At 41.9% G+C, this 15,296-nt stretch overlaps 1 protein-coding gene across 1 annotated transcript in view; it reads left to right on the top strand.

Annotated features, from left to right (window-relative positions):
• kcnt1b (potassium sodium-activated channel subfamily T member 1b) overlaps positions 1-15,296 on the top strand; it is a 54,575-nt gene that overhangs the window by 20,335 nt on the left and 18,944 nt on the right. The window contains exons 3-17 of the mRNA XM_078285081.1: positions 471-573; positions 1,502-1,558; positions 1,687-1,735; positions 1,951-2,010; positions 3,371-3,445; positions 3,793-3,876; positions 6,126-6,220; positions 7,514-7,694; positions 9,497-9,661; positions 10,352-10,488; positions 11,831-11,894; positions 12,241-12,349; positions 12,498-12,606; positions 14,152-14,301; positions 15,014-15,249. Coding sequence (XP_078141207.1) covers positions 471-573; positions 1,502-1,558; positions 1,687-1,735; positions 1,951-2,010; positions 3,371-3,445; positions 3,793-3,876; positions 6,126-6,220; positions 7,514-7,694; positions 9,497-9,661; positions 10,352-10,488; positions 11,831-11,894; positions 12,241-12,349; positions 12,498-12,606; positions 14,152-14,301; positions 15,014-15,249 — 1,674 coding nt within the window. The remainder of the gene's footprint in view (positions 1-470; positions 574-1,501; positions 1,559-1,686; positions 1,736-1,950; positions 2,011-3,370; positions 3,446-3,792; positions 3,877-6,125; positions 6,221-7,513; positions 7,695-9,496; positions 9,662-10,351; positions 10,489-11,830; positions 11,895-12,240; positions 12,350-12,497; positions 12,607-14,151; positions 14,302-15,013; positions 15,250-15,296) is intronic.

The raw sequence follows: 15,296 nt of genomic DNA, 5'->3' as shown, positions 1-15,296 counted from the left end.
ACAGGGTGCCGGAGCTGCACCGAGCTGCATTAGTCACGCTTCAGGGCTTTGACAGATATAGTCACTTTAGGCCTTTCACTTTGGGCCTTCACTGCACCTGAACAACTAACATTCAGCAGTACTTAAGCACTTTCTGATGGGGGGGGGGGGGGGGACATGGGTGCATCTGCCATCAGAAGTGGACTCAGACAAGCCGCCTAGCCGGTCACAATACTAGAGGCTTAGAGCTAGAGTGGTAGACGGTGTCAAATGAGGGAAGGGTTGTTGATGTCTGGACAGAGAGGCGAGAGCTATAAAGAGAAGCCTGTGAGCAAAAAGACCGAGAATAAACATGTAATCACCTAATCCACTTTCCCAGCCGTTCATCTGAGTCAGTTTTAAACAAACCCAAATTCAGCCAATTATCACCTAAGCGACTAATGGTTTTTAAGTGCAGTCAAGTATTTTGTTGTGCTGCGGTTGATCCGCAGGTCTGAGAATCCGCCTGTTCAACTTCTCGCTGAAGATCCTGACCTGCGCCCTCTACATCCTGAGAGTCAGCCTGGATAACCCCGAGGAGGTCAACAGCGAGTGGTGAGAGTCTGACATCATCAATTATCCAACTATTCCAGATGTTTCCGTGTTTTTTGAACTGGTTGTAGTTGAGTCATTTGTTGTGTTCAAGTGATAATGTGCGAGATCCTTGTTTTTTTTATTATTTATTTTGGCGATGTAATTGGTGCTAAGCGCTCACTGTTGTGGTGTTTCTGCACCGCACTTCCCAGAGATCAAACCTTTGTCTGTTCGGCCATGTTGGCTTTCGCTGCTCATGCTAACTACCCAGTTCTTCTTCTATTTATTCCAAACAAACCGCATCACTTCCTGCGCACTAGAGAATTTTTCCCAGGAAAGAGCTACCAGACACCGGGTGTTAAGAACAGCAAATGTAAAAGCTTTCATGAACTGGCTACAGGTTGAATTACTATTGTGTTCTATCGATCGGCAATAGAGAGTAGCAAAATGGACATTTATTAATATGAAAATGTTGTGGATTATTACGTTGACAGTGTTCATAATCATGGCTATGTGGTGTTTCTAAAGAATGGTAAAAATATTATATTTATTCAGATTTTCTTATTGAGAATCAAGCCTGAAACTAAAATCATGCTTATCATTTAAATCAAAACATAGTGGAATCCTTTCATAACATTTAGAGTTTGTACAGGGATAAAATAGTTTATTATAAATAGTTTTTCGCCTAAAACACAAAAGTGCAGAGGAGCAGACGGACCTTGCTCTTTCTTTCAGTGCAGTGAAGTGGAAGTTGTAGAACGTCTCTATTGTTCTCACTGCCAGCAGCTCTTAAAGACACATTGGGCTTTTTTCTTAATGGCAACACACCAGCCGATGGAAATGTTTACCAGTGGGGATGTTTTACACACACACACACACACACACTCACACACTCACACAAGTTTTCACACTGTTTTTGTCTTGCTCTCATTATTGGTTTCCTCAGCAGTCCAAAATGTCGGAACAGCAGTTGGAATAATAATACGACAGCCCAAGATATCAACTGGTAAGTTATCGTCAAAATGCCAACCATGTTATCATTTCATTGTAAATTGAAGTTTTTTAATTGAAGTCTCTTTTCATTTAATCAACTGTGGGTTTTTTTTTGTTTGTTTTGCTTTTGTTGTTTGACAGGGGGTTGATTTTCTGGGTATACAGGAACCCTCCTGTATGGGCGATACAGGTGAGAGGAACGCTTCCAGCCCCTAAATCAACTCCAATTTCCACTGCACACAAACTGAATCACAACGGAAGATTCCACCGAGGCGAACTAGTAGCCGTTTATAACATGAAAGCATTTTAGAGCACAGTTGCTCCTCGGTGAAGGTTCAGCAGCCTGATCCGATGTGAGATTGCAGTAGCTGGGGTTCATTTGTCTCCCTCTTCCCTCTGCCCCAGGTGACAGTGGCCTTAATCAGTTTCTTGGAGACCATGCTTATCACATATCTCAGCTACAAGGTAAGGAACTGGCCCACATGTGCACCGTTTCTCTCTTTAATCTGTGCTGAGGTCTTACAGCTGTCTGGTGAAAGCCCTGCAGTGGCCTTTTGTTCTGTTTGGTGGGCTGACAGCTTTCACTGTCCAGTCTACGCGTTAGTGCCAAGACTCCTATCAAAGCCAGGCTTCTTTTGAAGATAAGTCTACGTCTTGTCAGTGCCCTCAAAGTATTGCCAATCTCAAAATAAACTGGTCTCCTGAACAGTTCCCATTTTTGGAAATGCTAGACTTTCATCAAAACATCGGCTGAGTCAGAATTCTGCTAGTTTTGGATTTCTATTTAGCTGCTGCATGCAGGACCGCACTGAATACATAACCCACCATGTAAGGATAATAATAAACTTTATTTATATAGCGCTTATCTAAAAGCAAGTGCAAAGCTTGCAGCAGGGTTTATAAAGTGCTTTACAAGAAGGTGAAAAAACAAGAAAAATAGTAAAATATACTACCAATCAAAAGTTTGGACACACCTGATTGGATGTAATATATTTTTTATTCTCTTAAAGCCATTTTGATCTAAAGGCTTATGCTTAAATGCTTGCATTTTTTTCTTAGACAAATATAAATAGTGAAGTTGATGCCTATGTATGAATTTCTTTCCAAAGCCTTTGCCTTTCCATCAAGGCAAAGGGCGGCTACTTTAAAGAATCTAAAATATATATATATATTTGATTTGTTTAACACTTTTTTGGTCACTGCATTATTCCATTTGTGTTATTTCATAGTTTTGATGTCTTTATTATTATTCCAAAATGTGGAAAATAGTAGAAATAAAGATGTGTGTGTCCAAACTTTTGACTGGTAGACTAGTGTATATTAAAAAAGAGAGATATAAAATTGGTAAACACATTAAAAACACGGTTAAAAAATAATAATAATAGATGAATGCAGGCATGTGTGCACATATGTTATCTCCTGGGTCACACAGTAACTAAGCTTGTTGAAAGCCACTCCTGCTGTGCTCAGAGCCAAGCAGAGCCGGCCAAGAGAAAGCATCATTAACACATTAGCTCTACAAATGAGAGCGTGCTTTGAATCCTAATGAATTAAAGACAGGTCACTTTGGACTGTCGTTATCTTGAAGCCTCATATTAATTACAGCAGCTACTGTATCTTAGCAACTTTCATCAATTCAGGCGCCAAAGAAAGAAGCACCATTGATTTAGACTCATTTATCTTAGGAGTGTAACATGGAGTTTATGCTCTCTCCAATCCATGTGAAGACTTCTCACTAAACCAAACAGCCTTGTATTGATCACCGGTGTTGGTTGAGACTTCCTTTCACCCCATTGATTTATTTCCAATTCGATTTTCTTTCCAGGGGAACATTTGGGAGCAGATGTTCCAGATGTCCTTCATATTGGAGATGATCAATACAGTGCCATTTATAATCACAGTGAGTAATTAGCTTTTTCTTTAATTTTTTTTTGAATCAAGCTACCAGAAAAAGTAATATTATTAGAGGCACCTTCAAATATTATTTTGGCTCCAGGCCATTTTGATATTGGATTGCTCTGAACTGGGTTAAATAATGTGATGTAAATCCCCACTACCTTCTACCTCATCAAGAAAATACTGCTATTTAACAAGCAGTGGGTCTTGACTTAGATCTTTCTGTGTATAGAGTATATTGATTATAGTGTGTATTGATTCCTGGTGGAGTCTCGTGTGTTTCAAGGACATCACAGTATTTCATCTATCAATTTTCTTTCTTTCTTTATCTCTTTCTTTTTTCTTTTTCAGATCTTCTGGCCTCCGTTGAAAAACATATTCGTCCCTGTATTTCTCAACTGCTGGCTAGCCAAAGGCGCCCTGGAGAACATGATTGTGAGTAATTTTCACACAGAGCTGCATATGCTGGACTATAGAGAAACTTTGAGGTGACATAACCCTCTGGCGGCCATATTGGAGGTACTCAGCTTTTGGGCAACAGTGGTGTGAACAGCTGATTGTGTTTCTAAACTTGGCCGTCTGAACAGAATTGAAGACATGGTTAGTTCCTGTGCTGTTTTGGACCAGGGACTGATCATTTCGCCACTGATACATCTGATCATTTTTATTGTTTAGATTTGCGCACTAGCTAACTAACTAGCTAACCAATTTGTTTAAGTTTAATGGGCTGACCCTTCTTAAGTTACATTAGTTCAAAATTCAAAACAACTTTATTAATCCCACTAGGGGCAATTAGTTACGAGCAGCTTGTTGCACGCAGAAAAACACAGTAACATCCAACAACATACAAACAAACAATACACCAAGGAGCTAAAATGTGGAATAAAATCTATAAATAATGTTGATAAATAAACTTGGTAAACACAATAAAAAAAAAACCTACGGAGCATTTCAAAGTCGGATTGCAGAGGGAATAAACGATTTTGAATGGCGGTTAGTTTTACAAGCAGGTAAAACATAACGACGCCCTGATGGCAACAGAGAAAATTCACTTGCAAGAAAATGTCCAGAAGAAGCCAAAATACTTGCTACTTTCCGGAGGATTTGTTGGTTGCAGAAAGAATTCAGGTCTTTTTTGTGTTTTGGAGTAGAGACTAAGAGGTGCAAGGGCTAAACGCACACAAAGACAGTTTCCTAAATTTAAACTATCACTTTTACTTATAACATTATTGAACGCACGTACATCCACACCACCAGGTATCTCTTTTTCTTGCCCAGTTGTTACATATTTATCCATTGGCAATCCTCCACTGAACCTCCATGATGGTGACAGCTGTGGTTGCTGGAGATTTGTAACGCAACTGCAAAGCCTCTATATACTCAATATGGACCTGAACGAAACGAACAGAACTGAAATGAGAAAGTTTTCCTTTGGGTCACGGCACATTCCATCACCCTGACGATGGCCATGTTGGCGAAAACGTTTGGTGGGATGAATGAAGCACGAAACTAAACGAAAAGAGAAGCGAATTGAATTTGCTTTATAAGTCACGGCTCATTCCAGACAAAAACAAAACGGTGTAAGTGTGGACAATACAGACAAAACAGTGCAAAGCAATTTAAAAATGGTATAAAACTGACCAGTGCATAGAATTCAGGTATTACAGTCCAGAATGTAGGTCTCTCTGTAGGGAAAGTGAAATTTCCAAGCAATTAGATGATACCCAACTGGCGTATATACGCTGTCGCTGTGATTCAGATGAAACCGTCAATGGGACAGAGTGAGGGTGCGCTGCCAGGGCGGTAGTTGGGCAGATGGTAGGATCCAAGGCCAAGGAGACCAGCACAGGGAGAGAGAGAGAGAGAGAGCAGGGACAGCTGGGAGAGGTGACGAAGTGAGGTGGCGGCCAGGCAGAACACGCTAACAAGGTGTGACTGAACACGAGTCGTGAGCTGCTGCATTTCAAGAGCCGTGTGCATGAGAAAGTAGATCACGGTGAATCTGCGGGTATCAGTCAGGGGTGGAAAGAGTAAAATAATGTCCTAGCAAAAATTTTACTTGAGTATAGCTGAATAGTAGATTAAGAAGTATTAGTAGATTAGTAAAAAGTGCCCCATTTAAAATGTTCTCAGAGAGAGTAAAAAAAAACCCAGACATTCTTACATTTGAGCTTTCCCATGCAGTGCAAAAAGGATTAGGGGGTTGGAAATTGATTTAAAGTGCAAAAAGAAAGAAAAGCAGGAATCAACAACAGTTTAGGGATTTGTTAGTGCTGATTTCTATACAGACCATCCCTCTTTTCTTCACCAACATGCTGAAACAGTGTTTAAATGTAAACAGGTCAAGGCCATGGGTTTGGGACTGATTACAAACACTGACTTTCCTTAACCTTGTTTCATAAATTAACCAGTTTCTGATGCAATGCTTATGGAAAGCCTGCAAAATTGGATGTGATTTAAAATGTTGTACAATACTTTAGTCAAAGCATACTCAAGTGAAAGTAAGACTACTTACTTCAAAAAATACTACAAAACATCACAAAAAAAAGTACAAAAAAAGCTACTTAATTACAGAAAGGAGAGCAAGTCACCTTCCACTCTTGGTATCGGCACTATAGTGGAAAAGCATCTATTGTTTATCTATCTTGTGTATCTAATTTATCTATCTTTCTCCCTACCTGTAGAATGATTTCCATCGAGCCATCCAGAGGACGCACTCTGCCATGTTCAACCAGGTGTTCATCCTCATCTGCACCTTACTGTGTCTGGTTTTCACCGGGTGAGTGATCCTCTACTCCTGCAGTTAATCACAGAAACTGGTCTCTGGCCATATAGAGGCTTTCAACCCAGTTCACTGACCCTCAACCCAGAGTCTCTTCCCTGAACCTCGTACCAGATGACCCCCCTTCAGTCGGTGCCACACCTGCCAATATACTGTACACCTCTGAAAATAGGAGAGATTTTCCAGTTATACAAACATTTCTTGGATGCAGAAATAATCTTATTGGTTGAGTTTAACCGCAATGGGTGGAGCCAAAGAAACAGTTTTTCTGGCTAACTGGGTTATTCACACATTCAGGCTAACTACAATCTACTCCAATTATTAAAGAATTTAGTTTTGGCGGAATATTTCCCATACTGTTAAATATTATCCCAGCCAGTTTAGACTTTGTCACAATGCTGATCTTGAGAGAGAAAGTCCTTGTTGCTGTACCCTACTATCTTCTTCTTCTCTAGAGAAAGAGAAGGCCAGCCAGGCTAATTACCTAACCGAGATAACTTAGCATGACTAAATTGCAGTTTTTTTTCAGTTAGTAGCAAGAGAACTAGGCTTCGCAATATTGTTCTTTGGCTCCGCCCATTGAGGTATAACTCAAACCAATGAGATTGTTTCTGCCTCCAGATCAGCTCTGCCCTGAAAGGTTTGAATGTTTGAAATATATCCGATTAATGTCAGAAATTACAATAAGGGAACACAGCAGGAGAAAGGGTTAAAATGAGGGAGAAACCCAGAAAAGGATTGTGGCAGACACGGTTGATGCCCATCCTCGATTGCTTCCTCTCATAGACGTCAACTATTACTACAACCCAAAATTTTGTGATCACAGACAAAGCCTGTCACTTGAGTTTCTCATCACTGTCCATTGCCACAGCCTCCTTGTGCCTTGACCAGCACCCAGCACCCACCGCCTCCACTCCAATCATGTCACCCATCCTCATCCCCCCTCGCCCCAGGGTTTCATTAATTCTCCAACTTCTCACTGAAAAAACAAATGAATTAAACACAGGCGGTGAGTTGGAACCAACAGAGCAATCAATGGTGTCACTCTGAATGACTGATAGTGATCAGTAGCCTAAGTTATATTGATTTTGGTGCCCTTTGATCTTGGGTAAATTGGATTTTGAAATACTCACCAGGCAGAATCTTAATGGTGAAACCAGTGGGTCCTGCTGTATTGCTTGTAATAATCTTTATTCTCAGGAGACTGTTTTAGCCTAAGAATTCTTTTAAGCATCATGTAAAAATGTCAAATATAACAAGTCATCGTATGAATCGCTTGTCTCTCTGCAGGGCGTGTGGGATCCAGCACCTGGAGCGGGCGGGGAAGCACCTGACGCTGTTCGACTCGCTCTATTTCTGCATCGTCACCTTCTCCACCGTGGGCTACGGGGACGTCACACCGCAGATCTGGCCCTCCCAGCTGCTGGTGGTCATCCTCATCTGTGTGGCCCTGGTGGTGCTCCCACTGCAGGTAACGGGGCTGCAGTGACCTAAAGCGGTGGTTCCTAAAGTGAGGTCCGGGGACCACTTCGGCGGCAGCCACTGATCAATCAGAAAACGACAGATTTATAGATCATTGATAGATTTCTGTCAGTTGGTTTGTTTAGGAACGTCAACATGGTGGGAGAGGCAGAAGTACAGGAAAGTAAAGCTTTGCTCGTAACGGTGCTACTTCATAGAAAAAAGAAGAAACACACTATACAGTATAAATTAAAATTAAATAAGAAGCTGACCTGGAAAACCTACAGTCATCCCAAAATTATACCGGCTTTCCCCGTTTTATCTTTGTTTTGGTCGTACTGTCTCCATGTTTGCCACTATTTTTTCCTGCCTCTGATTGGCTAAACAGATGATTACAAATCTGTCCGTCCAGAAAAAGTTCAGCTGGGTTGAACTTTATTATTTCTGTCTGTCAAAACTGATCTGATGGAGACGGACACGTAATCAGCCCTGTCTGGACAATGGACAGCTCTCACTGAAAATTGAAATGAATGTAGACAGACAGACACAATGGATCAGTGTGGCTGCAGCCTCAGGCTTCTTGTGTGGGTTTCAGGGGCGCCCCAGCAAAATTAGTGTATTTATATAATTATAGTTTAATATAGTTCATTTTTTCCCTCGCTAGAATTAGCACAAGAGACTGTATGAGGGTGAGTTTCTGCTTATTTGACTTTTTACCTGGGAACTGCTGACCTAGAGTTTAGAGAACCGGGCTTGTGACTGGAAGGTCTGCGGTTCAAATCCTGGATCAGCTGGGACTGGCTGGGTGGAGAATGTGATTTCCCTGCTGGGCGGGGAAATAGTCTCGCCTCCCTCAACAATTATCATAGAGGTTCCCTGAGCAAGGCAATTAACCATCGATTGCTCCAGAGGAACTTTTCAATGGCCAACATTAGATGATTGTGGTTTCTACTGGGCAGCTCCCAGGTGTGGATGTGTGTCTCTGTGTGAGTGTGAAGGCGTTTGTGCTCAGGGATTTAAAAAAAAGGGTTAAAAAGGATGGTTAGGATGGTTGGTTAGACTCTTTAAGTGCATCCTGCAACTGGGTGTCAAAACACTTAAAAGGGAAAGGAAAATAGTGGTTGAGAGAGATATACTCTACTCTCTTTAAATTAAGGCGTACCTATAAGTGTACTCATTTTGCATTTGAGGGGAATCATCCTTTACTGAAGAAGCTTAGTATTCAGGTTGTCATACAGAAGGATTGTTTTTGATTGTATAATCACTGATACCTCAGTGCAATTTGTAGTAGTTCTTGTCTTGTAATTGGTCGGCCATTTCATTGATGTTCTATCTAGTTGTGATCTGGTTGGGATTATCAACAGACATTAAAGGGCATATTTTCTTGCAGCCAATACAAGCCAACAGTAAATACTAATGTAATAAGCTGCCTCCCATTCTCTGACATTTTCGACTGCAGCAGTAGTCTATGAATCTTAATTAGAATTCAGGCCAAGCCATGCTGGCTCAGTGCAACAAAACACAAACACTCACTACATGATATATCCACCTCTTCACAGTGTTATTCATTGATAGAGATTGCAAATGTGTTCATTGGATCAGATGATGTGTGTGTCCTGTCCTTGCCGAGCAAATTAGCTGACAAATAGAAATGCTTTAATGAACTCCTGCTGCTGGTGAACTACAGCCTCAGTAGATTTCACCCCCATGCTTTCACCAGCTATGCGAAGAGAGCGAATCCATGTCTCTTTCATTCGTTATTGCGTTCTTGTTGCTTTTGACATCCTGCTGATCTTGCTGTTGTCGTGTCAGTTTGAAGAACTAGCCTACCTGTGGATGGAGAGCCAGAAGTCGGGGGGGAACTACAGCCGCCACCGGGCGCAGACAGAGAAGCACGTGGTGTTGTGTGTCAGCTCGCTGAAGATAGACCTGCTGATGGATTTCCTCAATGAGTTCTACGCTCACCCCAGACTACAGGTACAGCATAAGCACCAGGACAGCAGATCTTGAAACTTACCCACAACATGCCTTAGTGGGGCTTTAACTGTAGCCAGTGTAGAAGTCCCACTTTTCACTGCATGTTTCGCTGAGCTTCTGCTCTACTTGCAGTTCCTCTAACCCCAAAATCAAGTTTTGCTCTCTTGTCAGCCATCTGCACAGGGCTAGTCTTGTAATTAGCTGAATGACAAACACTATAGTTTTGTGTTTCAACATGCTAATTTGGTTCTACTTTATATCATGTAAGAAAGAATTGTCCGCAGTATTACTGTGGAATAGATGTAGAATGAATGTAACTACAAACCTACTAAAACACTGCACAAGTAGCAGACATTACACAGTATATATGTAGATAAATACATAATATATCACTGTTGTCATGTGAAAACCTTATAACTCCAATTTTGGTGATTTTCATGTTTTCACTTAAATTGAAGGAATACATGCTCCTCTATGGGTTGAGAAAACTCTCTCTGACTTTTTTGGCTTATGAAAAACTTCCAGAAGCCATAGGATAATGCATTGTAGTCAAGCTAAAAACAAGGCTGTTTATCTTAGTTCCTGAAAAGTTAACATTTTGGAGATACAAGGCTTTCCCCCGGCAGCAGCGATATGCAAGTAAGTGTAGCATGGTTGAATTAAATGCGCTCATGTGCCTCCGTCCCGCAGGACTACTACGTGGTGATCCTGTGTCCCGCGGAGATGGACATCCAGGTTCGTCGTATCCTCCAGATCCCTCTGTGGTCCCAGAGGGTCATCTACCTCCAGGGATCCGCCCTCAAAGACCAGGACCTCATGAGGGCCAAGTGAGTGACAGCAGGACACACACACACACTCACACAGAGACAAACGCCTGCATACAGACACACATGTATGCACACAATTGCATACACAAACACACACACATCCTGTTATGCAGATGCGGATGCCCTCCCACCCTTACTGCACTCATGATATGACTGCTTTCTCCCTTGACCGGTCAGCCTAAGTAGAGGTTTTTTTTGTAGTTTTTGGACAGATATTGTAAGACTATTTATCTAATATGGGCGTGAAACCAGGCCCTGTGTTTTTGTCTTGTTTTTAGATCATATGCTATTGACTTGGAAGATTGTGGGTTCAAATCTAGTGCATGCTCTTTGTTTTACTCGTTCTGGATAAGAGTGTCAGCTAAAAATGCCTAAAATGTAGATCTAAAGTGTAAATCCTTTCCTGGTAAATCAGAGTCACTGAAGTCGGGGTAGAGGGCAAGGTACTTACAAATCCACTTGGCTGTCCTCTGCTTGCATATCTTGTAATGGGATTTCACTGTCCACTGCTCATCTCCCGGCATAAAAGGCCAAATGCATACGCAGCAACAGAAATCGTTGCCAGAGATGATCACATCAGAATGTGTTTTACCTCTCACCATCACAGTCATAACTGACCTGTCAATATTGTCACTGTCACCACACTATTGCAGCACCGATGTACCATCCACTGTTCTGATATTCTTCATTGTAGCTTCAGGGGATTTTACTGCTCACCGACAGATTTTTGCATGCCGCTTTATATCGCTCGTCCCAGAGAGGGGCGAGTGTGATGAGTGTGAAATGACGCCTGACCACTTCTCACCAACACACGGCAGTGGTGTGAAATCAGTCATAAATTTCTCCAGGAGCCGATCCCCTCCCCTTAGAGCCCCCTCTTCAATATGCAGAATCGTGCAGGCAATTTCACACATTGAAATTCAATAAATAAAAACACCCAGCCAGGTGAGCCTTGAAACCACATCAGGCCTGTTATGCTAATGGCTTTTCTCGTAATCCTTACACCTTGTATCTGGAGTTTGTGATTCTGTGAAAAGAAATGAATGATTTTACCACTTTGCCCTTCTGTTGCAGTACAGTTTCAAGCAAAGGGAGATTGTTTTCATGCTACAGTAGGGATGTTAACCTTTTCAGCCACTGTCATGGGACATTAGGGCTGATCCCTGTCTGCCATCTTTTTATAGCATACATCTCCTTGAATAATGACTTATAAATGATTGAATACCCCCTTCCCAATCACCAACCCCCACCCCACCTCTCCTTCTCTCTCTCTCTCTCTCTCTCTCTCTCTCTCTGTCTTTCTCTCTCTCTCTTTGTCTCTCCCTCTTTCCCAATCCTTCAGGATGGACGACGCCGAGGCCTGCTTCATCCTCAGCAGCAGGAACGAGGTCGACCGAACTGCTGCCGTGAGTCACATCAACAAACGTTTGTTGCAATAATAACTCACGGCATGATCATAATCTCTACCCATGTGCTTCCAATATGAACCCTCTCTCCATAAGATTGCACCAATTAATCCCAATGGAGCAATTTCTCTTTCACACTCTGCTTCGTTTTCAAATTAGCCGAGAGAGAGGTAGATATTCAGGTGATATTGCCATACTATTGGAATTGATATTGAGTATTGAGAGCACACTGTGTCTCTGAGGAAGACTTCAAGGTCCATAAAATTCTGATTGCCTTCACAACTGAGCGATCGGATCACAGGATGAGTTGAATTGGCAGGTTGTTTCAGATCTTCTTCTCCCACAGGACCACCAGACTATTTTGAGGGCTTGGGCTGCGAAGGACTTTGCCCCAAACTGCCCTCTCTACGTCCAAATTCTCAAGCCAGAAAATAAATTCCATGTGAAGTTTGCTGGTAAGTTCGGGATCTGTAGCTATTACGTTTTGTCTCTCTGCTTTTTTCTGTTCATCTGTTTTTCTTCTGCAACCTCTCCATACACAGAAACAGCCATTTTCTCTCTCTTTTTCTAACATACAGTATTACTCCATTTTGTCCATTTCAGATCATGTAGTGTGTGAGGAGGAGTTCAAGTATGCCATGTTGGCGCTGAACTGTGTGTGTCCGGCCACATCCACCTTGGTCACACTCCTGGTTCACACCTCCAGAGGACAGTGAGTACATGCTATTCATCTCCTCTCCATGAAAATAATTAATAATGGCATTTATTTAGAGTGATATGCACAGAATGGTATGTCCTGCGCTATGTCCATGCACTAAATGTGAGGTCTAGTGCCATGTGTACCAGCAATATCACCAAGACTAATTCCTGTGCATTTATTGTACTTGGTAAATAAAGTGATACCAATTCTGACAGATTGAAGGTTTAGTTATACAAACATTTCTCTGAGGCAGAGCTGCTTTGGAGGCAGAAATAATCTCAGTGGTTCAGTTAAACTTCAATGGGTGGAGTCAAATAACCACAGTTTTTTTTTATAGCTAACAGTAATATTAATAAATATTAATAACAATATAAATGGCGATGACTTAATTTCATTGATTCATGACCATGACATTCATGATGTTGGAAGGTCAGCTAGGCTAGACTGCATTTTTCAGTTAGTAGTAAAAGCGCTAGACTTAATAATATCAGTATCCTCCTCTCTTACCTTTTGCCTTTTTCACTGCATGGGCTTTAATATAACAATATGCTACTTAGCCAGAAAAACTGTGGTTCTTTGGCTCCGCCCACTGAGGTCAAACTCAACCAATGAGATTATTTATTATCTACCTAATTCTGAGTAATCTGTTAATGATCAGTGCCTTCTTGTTTCCTCACTCCCATGGAAAGATCCACTATTAAACTTCATGACTGATATCAGAGGAAGATGATTGATGCCCCTGCAGCAACGTTTGTAGCAGACTGTACATGGTTCAGTTCTGCAGAGCGGAGCACTACACCCACAACAATGCGGAAACTTGTCACTGCACAAACGGGCATTTGGATGAATCTGTTAAAAGCACTGCAGTAAACATCTCCCTTTTGCTTGTTAGGCCATAAATCTGTGTGTGTTTTTCACATTCTGTGCAAGGTGGCCACTTAGCTTCACCTCAGTATCCACAGCCTGACACACGACATTTTAATTTCCTTTATTAGAAACTTGGACTGGCTTGGGGCTGTTTTGGGTGACAGGTACGGGGATAGACTGCTCTGTGGCAGGTGTTAATTTAAAGACCATCAAATTGATTAAAAGTTGTTAAGTAGATAAACTGCTCAGCTAAAATGACCTTATTGCCCTTTATGTCCCATCGTCTCTATGAGATAATTATTGGGAGGAGAATTGAGGAGGTTGGGGAATACATGGCTGTGAAAGGTCGTTGATAATTTGCTCGGGCCAGATGGATCTATCAGTCAAAGGGGAAATGAAAGCCATTGAGTTGCAAATCAAGTCAGATTTGGTTTAAGGGTCTTTCTTTTGTGAATTGATATGAAACTTGAGCCAGAAGGAAAAACATGTTTCACAAGGTTTGAAAAGAGATGGCAGTTGCTTGTATTGCTTGTATTCAACTGCTATCTAAAATCTTTCCCAAATCTCAGAAATATAATTCTGCCTTCCAGACAGGGCTGCTGTTTATCAGCCGTCCCTCAGTCCGTGTTAGGAGGACTGAAATTGTTCGTAGTTTAAGAAGCGGTAACTATTGTGATGCTGCTGTTGCAGAGAGGGACAGATGTCGCCGGAGCAGTGGCAGAGGACGTACGGACGCTGCTCAGGAAACGAGGTCTACCACATCCGCCTGTGTGACAGCAAGTTTTTTGGGGAGTATGACGGAAAGAGCTTCACCTACGCTTCCTTCCATGCACATAAGAAGTTAGTAACATTGTTTTTTGTGTGCACTAATGTTTTCTCTCATTTCAGTGACATAATACAATCATATCAATTCTGTCTCTGGGAGCAAGAAAACCAGCTTATTATGAGCTGAGGCCATTTTGAACCTGGCTTTTGTACGCTGTATGGGATCAGTAGAAAGCCGAGTCAACTTTCCTTGAGTCCCAAGTCCATCTCAAGTCTTGAGGCACAAGTCTCAAGTCAAGTCCCAAGACTAAATGGAGATTACCAAGTCAAGTCCATGTCATTAATGTCAAGTCAGAACGAATGAAGAGTCCAGTATCAATTTAATATCTTAAAGAAAACAAAATATCTAGGACTTTTCAATGCAATATTGTTTTAATAGGATAAAAACTTCAGTCATGAGTTTGATTTCTATAATCAGTTTCAACTTCAATAAATTCAATCATTTCATCCTTTTCAAGTCATCAAAGTACAAGTCAAAGTCAAGTCCCAAGTCACCAGAACCCAAGTCAAGTCAAGTCTCAAGTCTTCTCTTCATGCATCAAGTCAAGTCTCAAGCAATAAAAATGTGAAATCGATTGTGACTTGAGTCCAAGTCATGTGACTCGAGTCTCCACCTCTGGTAGAAAGCCTCAGTTTTGTATTGCTGTCAAGTTTAACTATAACACACTATGAACTACAGAGTTTCCAACCAAACCCCACCGACCTCTCTCCCCTCCCTGCCTCCCAGGTACGGCGTGTGTCTCATCGGGGTGAAGAGGGAGGACAACAAGAGCATCCTCCTGAATCCCGGCCCCCGCCACATCATGGCCGCCACCGACACGTGCTACTACATCAACATCACCAAGGAGGAGAACTCGGCCTTCATCTTCAAACAGGAGGAGAAGCACAACAAGGGCCTGCCCGTCTCCGGCCTGTACGACGCTCCCTCCAGGCTGCCGGTGCACAGCATCATCGCCAGCATGGGTGAGAAGTAGGCTAAGTGTAAAGAAAGGAGGTAAAGAGAGGAAAGA

Source organism: Centroberyx gerrardi, chromosome 8 (genome assembly GCF_048128805.1).
Source record: "Centroberyx gerrardi isolate f3 chromosome 8, fCenGer3.hap1.cur.20231027, whole genome shotgun sequence".
Lineage (NCBI taxonomy): Eukaryota > Metazoa > Chordata > Actinopteri > Beryciformes > Berycidae > Centroberyx > Centroberyx gerrardi.
Note: the sequence above shows the minus strand (reverse complement) of the source record. Positions and strands in the feature narration are given on the sequence as shown.